The 22,265-nt window shown below is 41.4% G+C and overlaps 2 protein-coding genes across 3 annotated transcripts in view; both read left to right on the top strand.

The window, feature by feature from the left end:
* Window positions 1-22,265, top strand: part of LOC118426514 (coiled-coil domain-containing protein 157-like) — a 1,184,186-nt gene that overhangs the window by 41,309 nt on the left and 1,120,612 nt on the right. The window lies entirely within an intron of this gene.
* The window catches only part of LOC118426550, a 5,793-nt gene continuing 1,140 nt past the window's right edge, over window positions 17,613-22,265 (top strand). The window contains exons 1-4 of the mRNA XM_035836041.1: window positions 17,613-18,009; window positions 18,549-18,765; window positions 20,926-21,053; window positions 21,879-22,038. Coding sequence (XP_035691934.1) covers window positions 17,920-18,009; window positions 18,549-18,765; window positions 20,926-21,053; window positions 21,879-22,038 — 595 coding nt within the window. The 5' untranslated portion in view covers window positions 17,613-17,919. The remainder of the gene's footprint in view (window positions 18,010-18,548; window positions 18,766-20,925; window positions 21,054-21,878; window positions 22,039-22,265) is intronic.

Here is a 22,265-nt window from a genome sequence, read left to right as displayed (position 1 = left end):
GATAATGCCAATACGTAACTCATACGGACATGTATATACACACTCGTATGGCTGTGATTCCTAACACCAAAGATTATACAAGCGGCTGTGTGTATCGGACACAGATAGAAACACTTTCTATTTGAACAAGAGCTGAAGACTATCATTTCCTCATACCAAATGCCCTTGTCCATATTGTATTTCTTGCATACGTCTGCAAATATATATGATGATGCTTCTGTTGTTGCTGTAGCTAAAAGCAAATCTCGTGCTCGGGCCGTGAATGGTTGTGTGCGTGTTTGTGTGTGTGTGTGTATTCTCATGAGTGTCTGTGTGTGTGCGTATGTGTATGCGTATGATCATATGCTTGTATTTTGTAAAAAGCCAGAAGAAGCTATAATGGTGATTTATTGAGACCACCTGAGGCCTTTTGATCCCATGTTACGTCTTAATTGTTCTGGTACGCACTACGCCAAGTAGTCAAATAGGACACGGAGTACTAGTACAAATACAATTTGTCTGATTCTCGGAAGCTCATTAACCTCAGTTTGACCGAGGTTTACTTCTACAAATATACATAATATGTCGGTGCCATGCTTCAAAAATGCAGTTGGTGGAACCGACACAAATTATGATACGCTAAACAAATCGTATATAAACGTATCTTTTTATTCAATTCTCCAACATTAAAAAGGCCACAAAGACCCACAAAACAACTGGCAAAGTTACATCTACTTGAAATCAGTGGCCGACGCTGTGACGGTGGAGACATTTATATCCGTTTTCCCCCGAACTTTTCTCATGAACTTTGCACAACGTCATGCAACCGGCCTGCCAACAGTAACCTAGTGACCATTAAGGTGGTATCTCACTGCACTTGAGTCAAGCTTGCGCCACTGTGGGGTTCGTTCACTCTGTCACTTTTTAGTTATTTTCTCCGATTTTTTATAATCTATATATTGCATAATACGTAAACGTATGGCTTAGAAGACGATAATATACACAAACAGTAAGAAAATTCGTTGTTTATCTCTGAAATTCGTTGAGTGTCAAACGAACCCCTCAGTGACGCAAGCGTGACGCAAGTGCAGTAAGACGTAACAGACGTCACTCTTTATGTAGGAAAATTATTCTCCATATCTCTGAAACAAACACATTCTCTCCACGAGATTGCGTTCATGTTACTTATTACCATGATGACACCTTGTCTTCTCTCAGATTGTCTACCAATGCTAAACAATAGATAAGACACTTAAAACTCTAGCTCATATGATGAGGAACGATCCCCATGTTCGCCATGATAGAAAATGAAACATTGCATTGGGGCCAATGGCATTGCAAACAGTTCCATAGACGAGTGTACAAATGCGTTGAGTTATATATACTTGAAATGATCGTGAATGACTCCAGGACAAAGGTACAATGCATAATCTATTTTTAATCTATTTTTGTGCACGGATATAAAGTCTTGAAATTGTACCATAATGTTGACTACCGTCACAGATAAACTTACATTCAAACATAATCTATTTAGTCCATCTAACACCATATATTTGTTCTCGTCCTAAATTAATAGTTTATTTCCTGTATGTGTAGATCGGTATATGGTTATGTATCATGTAAATTGTATGTCTATATGTATTTTTAATGGAAACTGGAAAATCAGCCTTTGGTTACAGTGTATCTCAATAAACATACAAACAGTAATTAATATACAAACAGGAGTCGTCAAACGTCAGGCACTGTAGAGCAAGGGGCATTTCAGATCTAGAACCTAGCTGGAAACGACAAAGTGGCATTCAAGACTGGCTCATAGGATTCCAGTGGCATTGTACAAATGTATTGCAAGTTAATTGCCCAAGTGACTTTCAGTGCAATTGCGATTCTCCAGGACTAGAGTTTTGTACATTCTTCGCTGTCTGTTTTTGCAGTGCCGTTTGTCCATTTTCCATTGACTCTCTGAATCGAAGGCTGGGTGCATATATCATACTCACTATCAGGCTTCAAATCATGGAAAGTCAAACTTCTGCAGTTCACCTGTCTGTGATGACAGGGGGCGCTTCCGTCTGCAGGTGTGATTTCGATGGTGTAGTGTGTGACGTCATCGCTGACAGGTTCAATGTTTGAAACTGGCAAGTTTGAAATCGCCAACACCATGTTAACAGACAGCTCTGTCTGACAATGGTTGGCCCATGTTAGTACATATACATAAATAAACAGGATAAAAAATGTCCCTTATTTTTGGCTATCAGCTTCTAAGGGCCTGACCATTAGAAGGGCTACTAGAAGCTTGATTTAGTCAGACCAGACATACACGTACTTTTCATGATTATTACAGGCGAGGAGCTCTCCTTGTTCGAAGGTCAAATTCGGACAAAGCGTTTCTTTTTCAACCCACCTGTCGACGTCGACGTCAAGTACCGCCTCCGCACACGTGAGACCGGAGAGACCCCGGAGGATCTGGCGGACAACATCCCCGACCTGAGCGGCACAACCTTCCGCAGCAACCGCCCGACCAAGTTCATCATCCACGGCTTCCGGAGTCAGGGCGATTCGCGCTGGGTTGAGGACATGGCCGACGCACTACTGCAAGCGGTAAGTCAAAATTTCCAAACGCTTACCGACGAAAACAAAACTATAACGCTGTTAACATCACATAACCCACTCATCATAGAAAAAGAGGGGTACTTCGTCTTCCACTGCTTCCAGAAAGAAGTCAAACCCCAAATGCGTAGATTGTAGCTCTCAGCAGTCCATATCATTGATAGAATAGTCATTCGTCTACACTTGTCACCATTGGTATCTATACCAAATTACTTTATTTTATGTATGTTTACTATATTTTCTGTATGTTTCATGTTGCAATTAGCCCTCGGGCATGAAATTGCAAATAAACTTCTATTTATATAACCATTAAGAGAGAATATAATGTAGTTTACACAAAGGCTGAAACGTTTAAGTGTTACACTATGTCAATATCTTATTTAAGTCATTTTCCCTAGCAACAGAACACAATGGACTACTTCTATAGACTTAACGTTAGCTTCTAAGGTTCTCTAATGCCGGGAAAGGGAGTTTGCCCTGGAAGAGAGTTTCGCCTCGCGACCCCCCCCCCCCCTCATAACATAAAACCTAACCCAACTCGAAGTCTGCGAAGGAGGCTATAAAATTCTACCATCGACGTGAAAATGAACGTTTTGGGCGTTCCTGTTCCTCTATTGACAGGAGGATGTGAACGTGTTCGCTGTAGACTGGCAGGAAGGCGCCAGGCCGGGGATACTGTTAAACACCGGGATGGATTACTTCCAGGCGAGGACGAACTGCAGGACAGTTGGCCAGGTGAGCAGACTTTCTGACGTTACAGGCTCTCTGGAAAGTTATATATCTTTCAAAACTACGTCATCTAAAATACACGAAATGTATTTTGTGACAACTGAAGTGTAAAACGTTTGTAGTCAGCTTGAGTCCTAATAATCTAACTGACTTTTAACCGATGATTGGAATAGAGGTCATTGACGTCGTGTGCGGATATAGTCGGTAGAGTTTATACGGAGTCCCCTTACCTCGACAAAGACATTTTTTTTAATTTCTAAAAACTTAATCTTCCATATACACAAAATTTACAGACATGGGCAAATCAACAGATAAAGTACCCTTTGCAGTTTTGCTCATCAGCCATTGAAATTGATAAACTAGAAAGGCCGACATTTGCTTGGGTGCAAATATAGCATATTTCAGCCATACCCATTCCCAGGCAACATTGGACTGTTCCAAGTCACCCCTAGCGCAAAAATGGAACATTTTAACTGTAACTTATCCCCCAAAGAGAACTAACGTTAATATTGTGAATTGATTCCAGGTCAAAACAGAGCTTGCCCAATATGCCCCGGGCCCATATGGAAGAATATAATCTTCCACAGGAGCTCCTATGGATAAATAATTGGTTTTTAGAATCGCGGCAGCTCCTATTTTTCCGAAAGTGAAAAAAAAAACACCGCATCTTCCATTCAGAAGATTTTCATCATGAAATTACATGAAGCCATTCAACAATTTCCACTACGATAACTAAGTCTAAGTACCGTTATAATCTCCTTGTGATGTGGGTACATTTATTATTGCGGTGATTTTGTTTTAATTCAAGTAGGGCATACATTTTAATAATTATCAAGCAGGTGCAGGTACTGTGTAGCAGGAGTGTTTGTTTTTTTCAAGCTGAAAACTTAAATCTTCTTCTTGTTCTGTACATAAACGGAGACGTCTCGAAATTTTGAAAGAATTTTACCGCCCTGTCGCTTTATTTCTTTTCTGAAAAATCCCAGGACCAATAGATTAACTTGATTTGGCTTTATCTATATATTTCATTTTCCTTCTTTGTTAAGTATATGCTCCTGAATACCACTGTTAAATTGTTTTACTTTGTATGCAATCATGCAATCAGCCATCGGACGTAATCTTGTCTTAGTGTTATAATTTCCTGCTCGTAGCGTGCGAGACCCGGAGGATAGGAGTTTCTACCTTGTTCGGGGGTTTCTTTTCGGAGGTCAGTGGTGATACTCTGGTACTGAGAGTGTTTTATTTGGCTCAAACTCTGGCAGTTTAAAGTTACTTACAATTTGAATGTACAAAGTTTACGTCAAAAAAGAACAAACAACAACACTAGAATTACCTACATTTGCTCGGGAAAAAATACATGCATTCTCGCCACTGTCAAACCTACGTATCAAAACTAAACGCAAACTGTCCAATTTTCCCGCGTTTCCCGCCAAGTAACATTTTCTCGATTTTCTCAACTAACCATACCAAAGTCAAATCTGCCGAAAATGATTGACAGTCCCATGCGGAATGTCGAAACGCCCGAGGGTATGTATTGGCCCACTCTACCCTTCCTTGTGCCAAATTTCAGGTCATTCGGTCCAGGAATGAGGGAGATGAAGCAATTGGAAGATTTGACAGGAGAAAGAAAGAAGAAAGAAAGAAGAAAGAAAGAAGAAAGAAAGAAGAAACATTACGAATACAACATATTTCACCATACCTATGGTATGGCTGAAATATGAAATATGATGATAATAAACAAAACAACAAATTTAAAACAAAGGTCTTAACACAGTTATAGCTCAAGCCTTGGTGAATAATAAAGTTTGGGTTCGTAGTTGTTTGAGTGCATTTTCAGTAGAGTAGCAGGAAGTGAGTGTAAAGATTGTTACTCTTACCACGTATGTAGACTGTTGGAGAGTTTATTGTGCGCCAGCTGGGACAACCCCCGAACATGGTCCACATCATCGGCCATAGTCTGGGGGCTCATGCCGCGGGGTTTGCCGGGAAGGCTACACAGCAGGAAGGATTCACCGTCGCACGAATCTCCGGTAGTTTCATGCCTTTGTTTATCCGTGATTTGGCTACGTTGATTTGATTTCATGTGGATGACATCCTATGTTAAAAAAACACATGGAGTAAATGGACCAACCTTTAACATCTTCTTCTTTGACTTTGAAATTTTACTTTGGCATTTTATGAACATTTGTACAAATGTCTCACTTTCCCGTTATTTTTATGACACATATATACTCGTTTACAGCTGTTCTGTACGATTACCGTTTGTGGTCGAAAACTTTTTTTTGGAAAGGGATAAAAATTGATGCCATCCCTATAATCAAAATTAACATATCGAAGCTAGGCATCAAACTGTCAGTTTGAGTGCTAGATTAATCATCATCGTCATTATCATCATTATTAACATCATTTTTATTGTGTAGGATTGGACCCAGCAGGCCCATGGTTCAAAAGCGCTGACGCTGAAGACAGGTTGGACAGAGGTGACGCCATGTTTGTTGACGTCATCCACACAGACATGAAATGGTGGGGGAAAAGGGAGCCAATGGGACACGTTGACTTCTACCCAAACGAAGGGTGGAATCAACCCGGGTGTGGTAGATGTGAGTCCTTATACGTTTATAGCATTTACCTCCGTTTTTAACTCCGAGAAGACGGGTCACTTTCTGACGGAGTATTGTAGTTGACGTTGTTCTGCTGTTCACAGCTGTATCTCATGAGTCATGATCTCTTTGCTGCATTCGTACGTACTAGTATTTTGGCATGTCGTCTGCTCATATGTGCTAGATGATGCGCAGAGCTGAGCCTGTAGTGTTTGCAATGGACTTGGTTTTATTTGTTATATTTTGTCAAGACTTGTTATTCTGTCCCATGGCTAGGTGTCGCTTCACTGGGAAGGATGCGGTACCAAAACATTGGCGAATGCACAGTCCTAGCTGTGTAAAAAGACCAATTTACTATTGAATTACCAACATGAAATTCAATTCACAAATGTTTATCAAATTTTCTTAACATTTCTCCTTTCTATAGTTACACTCGGCTGCAGCCACGGTCGGGCTTACGAGCTCTATACCGAGTCTATCATCAGCTCGGGGTGTCAGTTCTCGGCCTACAACTGTTCAAACTGGCAAACTTTCTTCAAGAACCGTGCGAATTGCGACGTGTGCGACCATAGCAGTCTAACAAACGGGTAGGTTTTTACCTTAAGCTTCGGCCAGAAGGTTCTGTTTTTAGTAGCTTTGTGCGTATCTTGATTTATTTGCATTTTAACAGCTCAAGATGGTACGGATGGATGATCATGTATTATCATATAGCCAGGCGCCGCGGACCAATCAGAAGGCCCCGTTCCACGTTGATTATGACGCCGTAACACATAGATTCCGGCCAGGCCGGCAGGTGTGTATCGCTCATCTGATTAGTCAAAATGAATCGACACCGGCACCGGTGTCGATTTGTATCGACACCGGCACCAGTGTCGATGCAAATCGACACCGGTGCTGGTGTCGATTCATTCTGACCAATCAGAAGGAGCGATACACACAAGAAAGTAAGGGATATGCATGTATATATATAATTGGCCAATAAAAAGGAGCGAAACATATGCCAGAGCACAAGGAATAAGTACAGACTGCAAGGGGGAATGGCTCCTGACATAGATAATGAGTTTTGTTGTTCTAAAAAGCCAAAGACTGCAATGTGTGGAATATTTTCTGTAGAAATTTTGGTTTCAAAATGTAATCTGTAATCTCCTTACAAATGTATGTACAAAAGAACAAATGTGAATTTTCAGAAATTCGACAAAGGAATTAACATGTTCAATACCAAGGGATCTATGCGTCATATAGGAGTTTGCAAGTTTGGGTAGGCTATATGATAATAACGTTAATGACCCGTCTGTTCCTCGGTGTACATGGTGCCATAACGCCTGGTCCTTTGCTATAACCGCCTCATAAAACCTTTTATTCGGTGTTTATAGCAAAGGACCAGGCGTTATGACACCATATACACCTCGGGACGGGTCATTAACCCTTAAATCTTGTATGTTGTTTAATTTCATGGATGACATCCGCGCGCGCATCAACCATTGATGGTTTCACCTGTTCTAAATGGCGACGATTGTCTCTTACAGTGTTTAATACTTAAGATGGACATAAGACAAGCTAAGCCTGGAAATGCATGGACTAGATGTTTAGTATTTTGATTTAGCAGCATTCATTTGGTGGATTTTTCTTTTCTCGTCCTCGCGTATCAGTTTTGGGGTCTCCCGATCCAGAGGATGTCATCCATAAAAACTAAGTCAGTATAGGCTAAGCTAAGCGACCTTTTCTTGACATAACGTAGTTGTTTGCATGTTTTTTTTCACAGTGCTTGCTCGTCAATGGGGTATCCTTCCATCAACTACCGAAACTCACAAGGCAGCATGTATCTGACCACAAATGGGAACCCCAGTCCACACTGCAGTAAGAATTTTTTCATTCGAATGTTATTTTCTTTAAGATTACGAGCTCTATGATAGGAATGATAATAACATTGTAAGCTTAGGTTCCAATGGGATAATTGTTGACTTTTCGGGTCAGTTTTTGGTCCAAGTTACTATAAATGCTGAGAGTTGATGAACAACGATTTACACATCCACATACTACAATATACAACTATTATTTTCAAGGCCAGGCCTACATTTTTGTCATAATCCCAATGTAGAATAATGTATTGCCTGGAGCTTGCTCGGAGGTGGCAACAATGTCAGGCTGGCAATTTGCCACAACAGGTTTTTATCTAAGAACTAGAGTTCCACGAAACACGTACCTTCGCCAAATAATCAAGGCTTGTTATGGAGAGTGCAAAGGTCTCATTCATGTATTACCAGAGTACCTACCAGAATTAAACGGCTGCATGAAAATGCATATATAGCGGTTGAAAACTCCCTTTTATCCATCTCAACTGACTTCTAGCATCAAAGTGATTAAAGCTTATTCATAAACAAGGCCACAGAACCACCACACTATCCCATGGCAAATTATTTAGCCGAATTCTTCTCATTTTTCATCTGGCTGAAAAGTCTGCTTGTAGACAAAAATCTCCTCCGCCCAGATAACTGACGTACTCAAGCTATCTTAAGAAAGAATAATTTAAGTAGATAAGACCCTAATTTGCATAATCATTGGTCAAGGCTCACCCGTACATAACTTACAAATGCTACAAGTAAGAAATTCCCGTCAATTACAACTGATTATAGCATTTTCTCATTAATTATGCAAATTAGGTCTCCATTTGCATAATGTTTATCTGGAGTAGTGTCTTCTTTGTCAGTTTCAAATGCTACATGTTGGAATAGTCCTACAATTGTTTTATATAGTGGGTTTAAACTTTCCTCCTTAATTATACAAATTAGATTTTGATTTGCATAATTAATATCTAACTATATGAAGCGTGACTCAAGCTATTTGCATACCAAAAATCATGACGATCCGTCAACCCCTTGTTAAGTCGTTAAGTTATTCACTTTCAAAGTCTGGCACACGGATCGCCTCTGTAGTCAAAGTTACATGTATCATTAATACCGTTGTATATTGTATACTATTGTATAACGTATATTGTATTGTTACCAGGGCTAGCCCTTGAAAATAGCCTCCGGCTAGTTGGGTAGCCCTGGCTGTATTTCTCATGATTATATACAGCCGAATAAATCAAATCAAATCAAAGTCTGGCACTATATAAACCGGTCCGTTCATGTTCCAGAAATGACCCTCTGGGCCCAAACCTACTCCAGTTACGGTACCTACGGCCTCAAGAGCAACATTCTATCTACCACCCATAGCCTTGCCATGACCCCTTCTCCATTTCTTTGAAAATTAAACAATCAAAAACATTCAAAAGCCCTGAGAAGGCAGCTACTGTCCCCCGGGCCCCAAATTAGGTCTTATCAAGTAATGCAGGAGATCTGTAAACTCCCTTGATTATTTATGCAAATAAGCTACGGATTATCATTCTAATACATGTAACTTGATTATAGAAATTATCACCCAAACTATCAACACATGTAACTGTTAGATTGGTTTATTCATTCAATTCAACAAGAATGACAAATTAAAAGCGGTCTTGCAGCCCGAAGGTCTGTATTGCACTGCTTGACATGTCTTTTTGTACATTATTTTACACAAAAATGATTATAGGATAAGCAAATGCGAAGTATACAACTTGTTACAATTTAAAATTCAAAACAATAATACGTAACACCGTCGTTAAAAGTAAATTTGAGCTATTTACAACAACATTATACGTTGATGGGCTATGTGTTGATCAAACGTGCCATATATGGGACGGCGCTGTTTCTATATCGCTCTGTTCTACAATGAACCAAGTCCAAGTTGTTTGAGGAGCGGGTCTGTCTGCCACTAATACTGTGTCTGTCCGGTGGCAGGAGATGACAGTACAGGTTGGATGTTAGAAGGAACTTAGCAAACTTTAGTGTCAAGTTCTCACGCCTCTGGTGAAGTGAGGGTAGGCCAAGCTGTGAGCAGGCTTCAGCATAGCTGGTGTAGTTAGCTCCCAGGATTATCCGCACCGCTCTGCGTGCGATTCTCTCGAGTTTGTTGGACAGGGATGTTGTCAGTCCGGGATGCCACACCGGTGCTGCATACTCGATGATCGGACGAACGTAGGTGGTGTACACGATCACAAGGTCTTCAATTCCGATGTGGAAGTGTTTGAGTTTTCTGAGAAAGAACAAACGCTGACTGGATTTAGAGTACATGTAGTCCACGTGGGCATTCCACTTCAGGTTATACTGCATCAAGACGCCAAGAATCTTCATGGTTTGAACCTGTCGTAGTTCGTTGTTGTTGAATTTGAGGGGGGGGGGGGTAGATAGTATGGATACTGATTTGCTGAACTTCACATGTAGAACTTGGCATTTTCCAGGATGTAGTACCATGCTGTTTTCACAAGATCATTTCTCCAGGTCAGAAAGGTCGTTTTGCAGGGACGAAGGTGTTACAGTGGGATTTCTGATCTCTAACAGGTTTAAATCGTCCACAAATTTCCATCTTTTTGCTGAGATTTGACGCGCCGCACTATTGATGTAAGCCCCAAGAAGAGTTCCCTGTGGTAGGCCGCACGTTATGGTGGCACTGTCGGAGAGGGTTCCTTGGTAGCGGACGACTTGGCGTCTCCCCGTAAGGAAGTCAATGATCCACGACGTAAGAGACGGACGCAAACCCATCTCCATCAATCGGGTTACAGCGATGGTACGTGTGGCTTACCCGATCGAACGCTTTGCTGTAGTCAGTAGATACCAATGAGCACAGGGTTCCCGGTTTGTCTGACGCCTTGTACAGATCGTTGGTTAAGTCCACCAGGCAGTGCGTAGTCGATCTCCCTTTCAGGCATCCAAACTGTTGGGGGTCGATCTGGGGTAGTATGTCAGACAGAGTCCACCGTGTGATGAATCCTTCAGCGATTTTGGCCAACAGGGAAGTCAATGATATTGGGTGAAGTTGATCGACAGAGGGCGGTTTTGTTTTGGGCACTGGCACCACGATCGCACTTTTCCACTCGTCAGGTACTTTCCCCTGTAGAAGAGACGAGTTGATGACGTCAGAAAGTGGTCCACTCAGTTCATATGCAAATTCCCTGAGGAGTTTTCCCGGGATACCGTCCGGTCCAGCAGCTTTCCTGGTTTTTACTTTCTGGAGTCTAGAGTAAACATCCCAGGGCTGTACTGAAGGAGCCGGGAGTGACGGCAGGTACGATGGTAACAGTGATAAGTCGATCGGAGGCAAGGACTGAATCACAGCGGCTAGTGATTTGTTGATTGCATTAGCAGTACCTTTGAGATCACTGCTGTTCACACCGTTAATGTGGATTACAGAGTCTGATACCTTAATACCTTTGTGCCACTGGGCAAGGTCTTCGTTTTTCAGTGATTTCCCGTGCGCCTTCTTTGACTTCTTGATTTTCTTTTGAACTTTACACATCAACTATCATGACAATCTGTCCAACCTTTCTTGAGTTATGCCCTTTCAAAGTCTAGAACAAAACCCACCAAACTTGAAGTACTCAAAAATCATGAACCTGGCACATCAGGAAAATTTTACCAAGAACTTTCAACTTCCCCTGCAGTACCGTTACTCGCTGCTAGGAGACCCATTATCGAACTTGACCTTCATTTTCCCAACCCCCACATAACTACCAAAAATCATGCAAAACGATCCACAACGTCTCGAGTTATCTTGTACGCAAACACACACACAAACACATTCGCCTCGCTGCAGTGCCGACGGAAAGTGCCAGGTGAACCATTTTCGAACAGGACCTTCATTTCTGTAACTGCTACTCAAATACCAAATATCATAAATTTCCATCTACAGCTACTCGAGTCATATGCTGTTGACCTATATATAGAGACACAGGACACAAAACATAACCTTGCCATTCTGGTGAAGGTAAAAATAGAATCTGCAGAAGCAGAGCAATTGTTTCTCGGGATGTGATTCCCTTTAATATGTGTATGTATTATGTGTATGTATCAGTTATCCGTGAACGACGTGACGCTGAGGGTAATGACGCTGATGATATTGAGCAGTGTGTGCAGTCCATGGACTTAGACATGCGGAAGCAAATACGTGACTACCTGGACTCCTGCAGGAGATAGGACTGGACGAAGATTTCTGCAGGTTCTTTCTCTTAGTTTTTTTCTTGTAATTGTAACGTCTGATGTTGCCGGAGTGGCGTTCTCGTAGCCTCTACCAGGCTCCACAGGTCGCTAGAAAAATAGATTTTGGCCAAATATACACTCAGATAGAAAGCGTACGTAGTCTCTACCAGACTCCCGCCTAGCCGCATAGTTAGGAATAAAAGCCTTGGTGGAATAATTGGCCTAGGAGTGAACTGGATAGACTTCAAAAGACTGACTGGAATCCCGTAGCAACTTAATTGTCCCTATCTGGCCAAATTCTTCTCTTTTTTCATCCAGCTGACACGGCTGCTTGGAGACTGAGATAACACGCCAGAGGAGTAAGCTGGAAAAGGAGAACGGTTTGCTTCTGTGTGTGTTTAATGGCCTCACAAAGTAGTCCTGTCTTCTGGTACTATACACTTAGATTGTCGTTAAGTGTTTCAACTTGGTTATTTTATGATTACTGATCTTATTCATGTACATGTGTTTTTGCAGTATGTATTCCGACATGGAGCCTGCTGTGGCCAACATCACAGCACCGAATCCCAACTGTGGACCCGAGGATATTCCTGTTATCCTGGAGTACATAGGAGGTGCGTCATGTTAAATCGTCCCGTCCTGGTACTTAAAGAGTACCGTGGCCCACATGTGCAATGTTAGTTTTCGACGACAGCTGTCCTTGTGAACCACGGTACAGGAACGGATCGGGAACTTGAACAAATTTGGGACGAATCGGTAGAGTAGTGAACTGATTTTTTTTCATTTGTAAGGCCACGTTGATTTGATTATATGGATGACATCCGCGCTCGCACCAATTTTCGGCCATTTCAAAAAATCGTGCAAAGCAGCTGTAAAATGAGCACAAATATTCCGTAGATTGATAAAAAAAGTATCAGAAAACAGATAACTAATGCCATAGAATGTAAAAATGAATCTAAAGTCAAAGAATAAGATGTGAAAGGACAGAAAGAAAAAAAAATCTATTGTTGGTTGGGGGAGGTACCAGTACAGAAAATTCAGGTCCAGAGGATCATTTCCAGGTCCGGACATGAACTTGGACCTGATTGTCTGTGGAAACTTGAGAACTGGCAATACTCAAAACTATGGTAATTGGTCAATTTTGCTACAAAGGAATCTGTTTGGTGGATTATTTTTTTTTGGGCCAACCTTTTTTTTATTCGCTCGCATCAGTTTTGGAGTTCCCGGAGGATGTCATCCATATAATCAAATCAACATGGCCTAATGTCTAATGTGTACATGTATATCCTCGACTTACAACTCGTTAATGTATGTGATTTGACCTTGCAGAGCTGGCCATGTTGGCCTTTTCTTTTTATATTTATTTCAGCTGCATTACATACATAAGATCTAAATGAATGATTTCAGACTTTTTTTTCAAATCATTCTTCTTTCTTTAAATCATATTTTTTCTTCATTAAGACACATAAGGAACATAAGGGACTGTAAATGTACCAAGTGCTTGAAATTCCGCAAAATGATCTACAACTGTATAGTTTCATCTCGTGCGACAAAGTACATTGATATTGTACAGAGAAGTATAGTTTCCTAGAATGTGCTGTATTATACATTGTTCTCTATATAATTTCATTTCGCAATTTTATTGTATTTCATACAATTTTGCATTATACATTGTGTCTCATACAATTTACGGGCTTAATTTTACTTAATCATTATTATAATTTCCTTCACTCGCAGACGGCAAATACGACACGGTTATCGAGAGGGCTGCGGACAAGTGCCCCGTGAGCACCAGTGATGGTGACGTCACCCTCCCGTCTGCAACCATGGTCATCGCGCTGCAGTTCAAAGTCATGTCGCTGTGTGGGGCCGCTCGTATGGGGCTCCCTGGCCGCTCCCATAGCCGGTTAACTCATCTGCAAGTATAATGATGAGTTTATTGCAAGCTATTGCTCGAGGGCTAATTGCAAGTAACATGCAAATGGTGGAAAAATTGCTTAATACAGCAAAACATAATTCTAGTCAAGAAGCTGACCTAATTGGTCAACAATAGAAGTACATGTAGAGAAAAGCCAAAAACTGGCAGATTATAATTAACTACATGAAGCCAACAATGGCAAATCAACTAGAAAGGCAACATTTGCAAACAATTATTATTATTATTAAACACAATGTCTTCATTCATATGGTCTAGCCTAACAAACTACCACGCTGTTTATTCTAACACATTCAAACACACTCACATACATGGTGACCAGCCTCATTCCTATCACTTGCTACATCACGAACTCGAACACCACAGGGTGTTTGAGAGAATATACAATCTCACCCTTAACAGGAAGGGTGGTCTACGTATGGAACTATCTCGTACTTGAGATCTGGCACTACACCACCACCCCCCACCAACAGAACACAAAACACTTAGCTCCTGTAACCAAGACAACAGTAGCTAATTAACTCATTTGCATTAACTGTGTCTTAGCTTTGTTTCCCATTGACATCTAAAATTGTCTTCAGCTTGACTTTGCCTTTCCTTTTGTTTTCTATTGGAATCCAAATTGTCTTCAGCCTAAAATTACAATACAATACAATACAATACAATACAACGTTTCCTATTGGACATCTAAAATTGTCTTCATTCATAGTTAGGGTAAAAAAGGCCTGTTTCTTCCAGATCACTTCAGTGTCACTGACGAAAACTGGTGGATGCCAGTTGAAACGTCTGACCGTTGCTAGTTGTTTGAGTAACTACTTTTTGGCCGTTGTCGTTGACCTAACTTGTTAGTAAGAAACTAGGTAAAAAAAGATGTTTCCCTTTCTTGAAGGTAAACATAAATACAAAGTTCTGTTGAAGAATAAAAGATAAATAGTTCGAACAAAGTGGGACCCGAGCTAAATCCATGTAGTCGCAAAGCAAAAACAGAACATCGAAACTTTGTCACGCGGCCTTCTGATACTTTAACACATGAAATACCAGTTATGTAAGTCACTCCGTCGACGCCAGCTTACAAAATCAGAGTTATGTCTAAGTACCATATATTCACTCTTTCGGCGCCAGCTATCTAAATCTCATCATCCGATTACAATAAATGCGTGGCTTTACCCGAGGACCTTTAAGCTAAGGGCACAACCCGCTGTACGTGCAAACAGTACGTGCTGTCTAGGTGCCAAAACGTGGGCGATCTTTTGGGATCCGTAAGTGGTTAGTACCACCTCCGTACCAACTTGTAAGGAATCCGGTGGATTTTGGAGCATGCAGACATGCCGTAGGACTTGTAGGCAAAACTTTGTGTGCCATCATGCTGCGGATTCGCCCCCCCCCCCCCCCGTACGTGCCAGTACGGGCGACGAGCCTGCCCTGTACAGCCTGAACGTTTTCAGAAATACGTGACGGACGTGGCCTCCCAAAAAAACGTACGGACGTGTGTACGGCGGGTTGTGCCCTTGAGCTATGTTTTGACTTCTTCTATCGACGGTGATCTTCAATATAATATGTTTATTGCAAATTCATACCCGAGGGCTAATTGCAGATACAAACAACACGTATGATAAGGAAAGTACAAATTTCATGGTGCTAAGAACTACATTCAGAGCAGCTAATGTTGTGCTACTTAAGACTTAGTGTACATTACACTAGTTTTGTTGGGTTGATGGCTTCTTATCTTTATGCAGTGGAAGACGAATTTATCCACCTCTATGATTTGTGGGTTCTTTGATTTTAATAATAGGATTGATTTCTCATTGTCAGGGATAGTTAGAAAGTAAGCGTGTATTTTGGAAACACTCATAAAAATAATTGGTTTCTTATATCATCATAAAAAGGACAATTAGAGATAAAATGACTCGTCTTACACAGCATTTCAGGAGCAATATTTACAAACCCTCTCAGACACAGGTATAATTCATTATTAGTGCATAGCTTGTGTCAGGCATTGCGTTCTTGAAACGATTGTTTTCCGTGAGATTACGGTACAGTCAAGCTCAGGTGTACCACTCTGTTTTCCCTGCTTTTGTTTTCAAATTTGCTCTCGGACAGACGAGGAAAATGTGGCACTGCACTCTGGTTTTGGTAACTTATTTCAACAGTGCCCCATTCAAAGTACAGACAAAAGGCAAAGGTAGTACATCATCTCCCCGACCGAAGTCAGGTACCCATTTTAACACCTGGGTGAAGTGAGAAAGATCGAGTAAAGTGCATTTCCCAAGGGCACAACGTCGGGTGCACGGTACCTATCGATTAGGAAACTCTAAGTTCCCAGTCCAACACTCTACCAGCTACGTCACGCCTGTTTTCCTTGCGTGGAGGCCAGATAAATCCCACATTACGTTAACACCGATCACGACCTTCGCACTTGTCTCCGCCAGGCTAGTAAGGATCGTCGGCGCCGAACAAGCTCATCTTGTTCCCTTTTTGGATCCCGATCATGATAGCCCTTATTAAAGTTGACATGGTGCTTGCAGATAAGGGATATTCCGGAAGGTTCATTGTTTTCGAAATTTCCTTTACTCCTTATTCCAAGTTCTTCGTCTGTTATATCACAGATCATGTCCATCACAGACTGAGCCGACCTACTAAAACTAATAAAATAATTTAAGTTACGATTCATTTTGATAGTCATACAATCTTTCGATATGAAAAATAATTGTTAATAAACATACTTTCCCGCTATTGTTTTTTTTAGGAATAATGTTTCTTCAAAGCAAAGAAGGAGGTCCACGATTCTTAGTACGCAGGTGCAGTCGAATGCATTGTGGGTAATATGTCAAAGGTGAAGTCCCCTGAGACATAAACAAAACAATTAAGTCTGGACACTCTTATGCTAATCGAGACAATGATGTATAGATACGAGTTGTCCACAAGTATGTGACCTTCACCTTTAATATATATTACCCACAATACATTTCACTGCGCATGCGCACTTAGATAGAATCGTGATTCGCCTTATTATGAACAGACCAGTAGCCTCCACCATTTTTTCAAAATGATTGCTGAACCTTTAAATCTTTGAAATCATCCCCAATGGAAGTTAGGATTGCGGAGATCACCGGGGCAGTGTTAATTACCGTTAATCACAACCTGTCTGTATCACGCCGTGGCTTTTGCTTTGATCACATTAAGAGTATTACCACATGTGACAATGAAGCGCCAGTATAAATATAACACAGACTTAAAACGCGTATGCAAATGAACAGTCAGATCTCATATGTCGTGACAAGGTTACTGTTCCTGTGTTGATGTCGTGACAATGATATGGGTGAACATGTGCAAGTGGCGACGCTTTAATGTACAGAGGTTTTATGTGTGGTCTCTTAGGCCATAGCAAGTAGATTTTATTGATGGTGTCAGCGCGCATTGATTTCGACAAGGAAGAAATATTCTACCATTCAGGAGATTGTCAACATGCCAAGAAAACGGGGAATATATCGTGTGGTCGCCTTGTTTGTACTGGTAGAAGTGACACTAGTGTGATAGCCATGAGCGTAGCTGTAGAAGTGACACTAGAGAGACGTAGTATTGAACAGTGATTATAGAAGTGAAAGCAGTTTTAAATTGGCAGTTGTAGAAGGAACATTAGACTAGTGTGGTAACCTTGAGTGTAGTTACCTATTTTGGTATGTAATTCAAGGCTACCATACTAATGGCATTTTGTGCACTTTTTGAATGCACCGGGAATAAAGGGACTTGTTTGATGTGATACCAAGTTTTGCATCGATTTTTGCTACAATATTAACGGCCTCTATGTTAAAAATGTAGACAAAATGTGTCTTTTTGCGCTCTCGCATTAGATTTTGAGTATGCAGGGGATGTCACGCAGAAAATTTGCTTGCCGAGGCCTTATATATACATCGCCGGGGCTCGAATTATAATCGTCAACATGGTTTGACGTGGACGACTGCTAACCAGTATTACGGTTCGCAGCGCTAGACAGTCAGTATTACCGTTCAGTATTGCGATGGCGAAACAACTTAGTTCCACACAGGGGACATCTTCGTACGGTGGGTCTGAACATTCAGCGGAGATAAAGGGAACACCACCCACAGAGGTACGTCGAAAAGATGTCCTATTTTCAAAGCAGCTTCTATTATGGCCTTTCTTGTCATGTTTGTTGCAATTGGTTTGTAGTTGCGAGTTTCTTTGAGTAAGCAGCAAAATATAGTACTTAACACATTGCATTTATATATGGCCTCAATTGATTAACGTTGGCTATGGAAATTTCCTAATACAAGTAACGTTATAATTTTACAATACGTAGTGTGACCAGCAAGTCACATTCTGTACATTGTTTATAAGGGATGTCCCTTTATTCTGGTTCCAATTAGTTACTAGGAGACCCAGGTTCCATCCCGGGTAGGGCATTTCAGTTGGGACAGCAGCCGTCTTTCAGAGGGAAGAGGTCCCATGTTCGAGGAGGTACCCAAAGCACGTCAAGGGGAAGGGCTAGCAACCTCTCCCTGTAAAAATGTACCCGTATACCATACGCTACAGCATTGAGGGTTACTTATGTGCCACTAGAAACCCCAATTACAAGGTAGCATATGTTGAAAATAGTTCTTGTAAAGTTTGGCTTGCATCTTCCCGCAGGTCGTTCTGGATACCGTTAGTAAAATCCTGCGGAACCTCCGGAGGGGGATGGAGCGGCTGTACGGGATGGACCTGGCGCCGGCCATCGGGAGGGGGATGGATCGGGTCGGGTTTAAGGCAGCGTTCCTCACGGCAGTCCCGCCTGCACTGTGCGCACGGTCCTACTACATGGGCGACGGACAGGAGGCCTGGACTATCGACAAATCTGTGGACCAAGGTACCGAGACAAAAGGAGATCTGTGATAATATTATCTCTCATTACCCCTCTTTCCAGTAGAGACTACGGTCGCTGAGCGATAGAGTATTTAAGATAAGATTAAGAACGATTTTCCTACCCTACATAGCAGCATCTCCTTGCTGCAAAAACGACGCAATACAAGAAGAAGCTAAAGGTGTATCCGATAAGCCACCAAAATGGCCCAGAGAGCCTGCTATGAAGGCTACGAATTTCCCTTGTTTTGTGTGTTCACTGTCTGTTAAAACGCACATCTGTCTTTTGCATTATGTTTCATTTATGGAATCCAATTTTGGTAACTGAAGAGTCATCAGAAATTCTAGTCTAGTGGAATGGTGATTGGCTCTCCAAGCAGATCTTGAGACCCCCCCCCCCCCTCTCTCTCTCTATCCCTTAACTATTTAACCCCTGGGACACCACAGAAAATCTGGCAAACTGTTACCTCGACCCTTCTTTGTTTTCTGTTTTTCCACTTAATGCCATGCCTGTCCATTCTCTGATACCATCCTCCCATCTATTCCATTCTCTACACCTTTTTATTCCTCTCTGAACGGTTCCTTGCATGCTAGTCTTGGCTTAGCCCCATATTCGTACGTATTTAACCACTCATTCAATCATAACCAAGACGAGCTCGAAGGTCACATGCTGAATCAACTAAAGCCAATCGAAGTGGTCATTGAAAAGTGCCAAAGATATTGGCTCTCCTTGGAGCACAACTATCCTCCTTGAGTGGGTGCATTTCTGACAGGGTATCCATTTCTGACACTTGTGTTTTACCAACATAAAAAGATCAATGGGTTATCAATAATTCACAATAGAAACACGCAATCACTACAGTAACTATTTCGAGGAAGACGTGCGAGTTATTCATTTGAAAACTGGTAATATATACTGTAGTATATACAGGGGGTTAGGAATGTGTACTCAAACAAGAAAATAGAGTAGAAAAAGATTACTAGAACCTGAAGAAAGATGGAGCTGGTTTCGATGAACAAATCAAAGCAAACATGTCATGACTTTCTCAACAGTGGCTCAGTGTTGAAGATACGGTTATGTTAAGTTTTATCAGGAACTTGTATCTGTATTGGTTATGAGTAACGTTACGTGTTGTTGCTAGCTGGGCTGTATGGCAACTCGATATAGAAACTCAAGCTGCCATCTCTATTAAAGGTCACAGGAGACTAATAATGAAGAAATAGGCAGATTTAAGGTGTTAGGATCTTCTTCCAGGCTGTAACAACTCGCCCCACACAGTAGCTCAATATGATTAGTGTCCGAAAAGTCCGATGCAATTTTTTCTACAACAGTACAACGATACCCAGAGTGTCATAGCGATAGCGCCATTTTAAACCCGATGATGTCAGGTACTAGGTCAGGGACCGAACACGTCATACTAGGGGTACAGCCGATACCAAAATCTTCCTTTTTTGGCTAAAGGTCTAGGCTCCGCAGGATTTTAATCGCATTTGGCAAGAAAGAGGCTTCTATAGGTATGAAAGAGTCGAAAACACTGCAGGCTCCAAATGGAGCGAAAACTTTGTGTCTGTATCTAAATTCATATAGCCGGTATAATCGCCCTTCGGTGTAACATACCAGTATTGGTGCCATTTTCGTCCCTGTATTGAAATATGTTCATCTGCATGTATACTAGGGGTGGGTACCGGTACGGTGTACGGGTACAAAACTGGTTTTTCTTGCTAGACCCGTCCACAAAAACCGGACCTGAAAAAAAATCAGTGAACCGGATGTTGGACCCATTGAACAATGAACAGATTATATTGGTAGGCATTCATGTATTTGGGGGCTTGCTGTCCCCCAAAAAATAACAGGAGAGCGAAGTAGAGTTGACAGTCATTTTACCAAGTGTCTACAGTTAAATCTGTTGTTGCCTTTTAAGTTAACACGAAAATAAAATTTTAAAAGCAAATGGGCGTCGGATACTCCACCAAACAGAACCCTTTGTAGCGAAATGGACCGTTGTTTTTAGTATCGCCCATTCATAATTATAAGTTTTCACAGATAAATAGGTCCAAGTTCAGGTCCGGACCTGGACCTGATCCTCTGGACCTGGACCAACCGTACCTGGACCTGAATTTTCTGTTCCGGTACCCATCCCTAATGTATGTTACATATCTTCTTCAGTTGAAACTACAGATGTTGTGATCTACCCAGCCTCCGATGACGGCCCGTGGGGCTGTAGTGCGGACTTGGACACAGAGCCAGACGTTCCGCTCAGGATGCTTCACAACGAGGACGACATCCCTGAAAGTGTAAGAAGCTTCATCCGTACGAAACAGGTGACAGTATAATTCCGTCCAAACATTGTAATTCAGGAAAACCTTAATAATTTCAAAATAGATTGACCAGATGAATCAATATTTGTAGATATGATATATCAAAGGATAGTGAATACGTAGGTTGCAATTAGATGTCTCTTCGAAGAAATGTCTGCATAATTCTGGCTCAGGGTCCCAGAATTCTGGCAGCGTTCTGGCTCGGGTTCCCAGAATTCTGGTAGAATCCCCAGAATTCTGCAGAATTGGGCTCCTATATATTCATCATCATTTGATATACCATACCTACAAATATTGATTCATCTGGTTAATCTATTTTAAGATAAATTAAGGTTTTCCGGAATTAAAGTGTTCGTCTGGAATTATATTATTACCTGTTACGAATAGTTCCCTGTGCGGATCAGTTTTGGCCGTTCAGATCATTTTAGTTAAATCGTACAAAAAACTGCCAAATGAACAAATCAATTAAGAAATAGAAAGATAAAAAATATCGGAAAACGAATACTAATGAGTAATGTCATAGAATGCCAATGTCAATTTCAATATCAAAGAAGACAATGTGAAGGGACACAAATGAAGAATCTATTTTTTGGCCATGTTTTTCTTTTTCGTTCGCACTCTCGCATCACTCTTGGGGTTCCCAGAGGATGTCATCTATTTAATCACACCGTGATAGTGATATACTGGAGGAAAGATGAGTTAGGTATTGCTTTATTATCTTATCACTTTTCATTAAGAGAATAATAGTGCTAAATTCCTTACAATCTATATTACTTCGAAAGTTACCTCTTTCTGTTGCAGGTTTCATGGGTCGCAGTTGTCCATCTTGAATACGTGGCTGTGAGCATGGCACGATTAGGAGCGACCCCTACCGGCGGTGTGCTGAGCCACAGCGGCGGGAGCTGGATACCCAGCTACACGGACAGGATGTTTCTGCAGCGATGTGCGAAGATGATTGCTGGTGGGTTAATATTTAAATAAATCAACCTGGTAAGCTCTTTCCACATCTTCATATGTAAGTCCATTAAATGATATAGATTAATCTTTCAATCAACTGTCGGCAAATTGTTAAACGTATGGCAATAATGCTGGTCTAATATTGTACCTTGAGGAACACCATTTCAAGGGCTTTATTGTTTTTCGTGCTGAAAACCGTCATTAATGACACCATAAAGTTGTACTGAGATC

This window comes from Branchiostoma floridae, chromosome 11 (genome assembly GCF_000003815.2).
Source record: "Branchiostoma floridae strain S238N-H82 chromosome 11, Bfl_VNyyK, whole genome shotgun sequence".
Classification (NCBI taxonomy): Eukaryota; Metazoa; Chordata; class Leptocardii; order Amphioxiformes; family Branchiostomatidae; genus Branchiostoma; species Branchiostoma floridae.
This window is presented reverse-complemented; position numbering and strand designations above follow the sequence as displayed.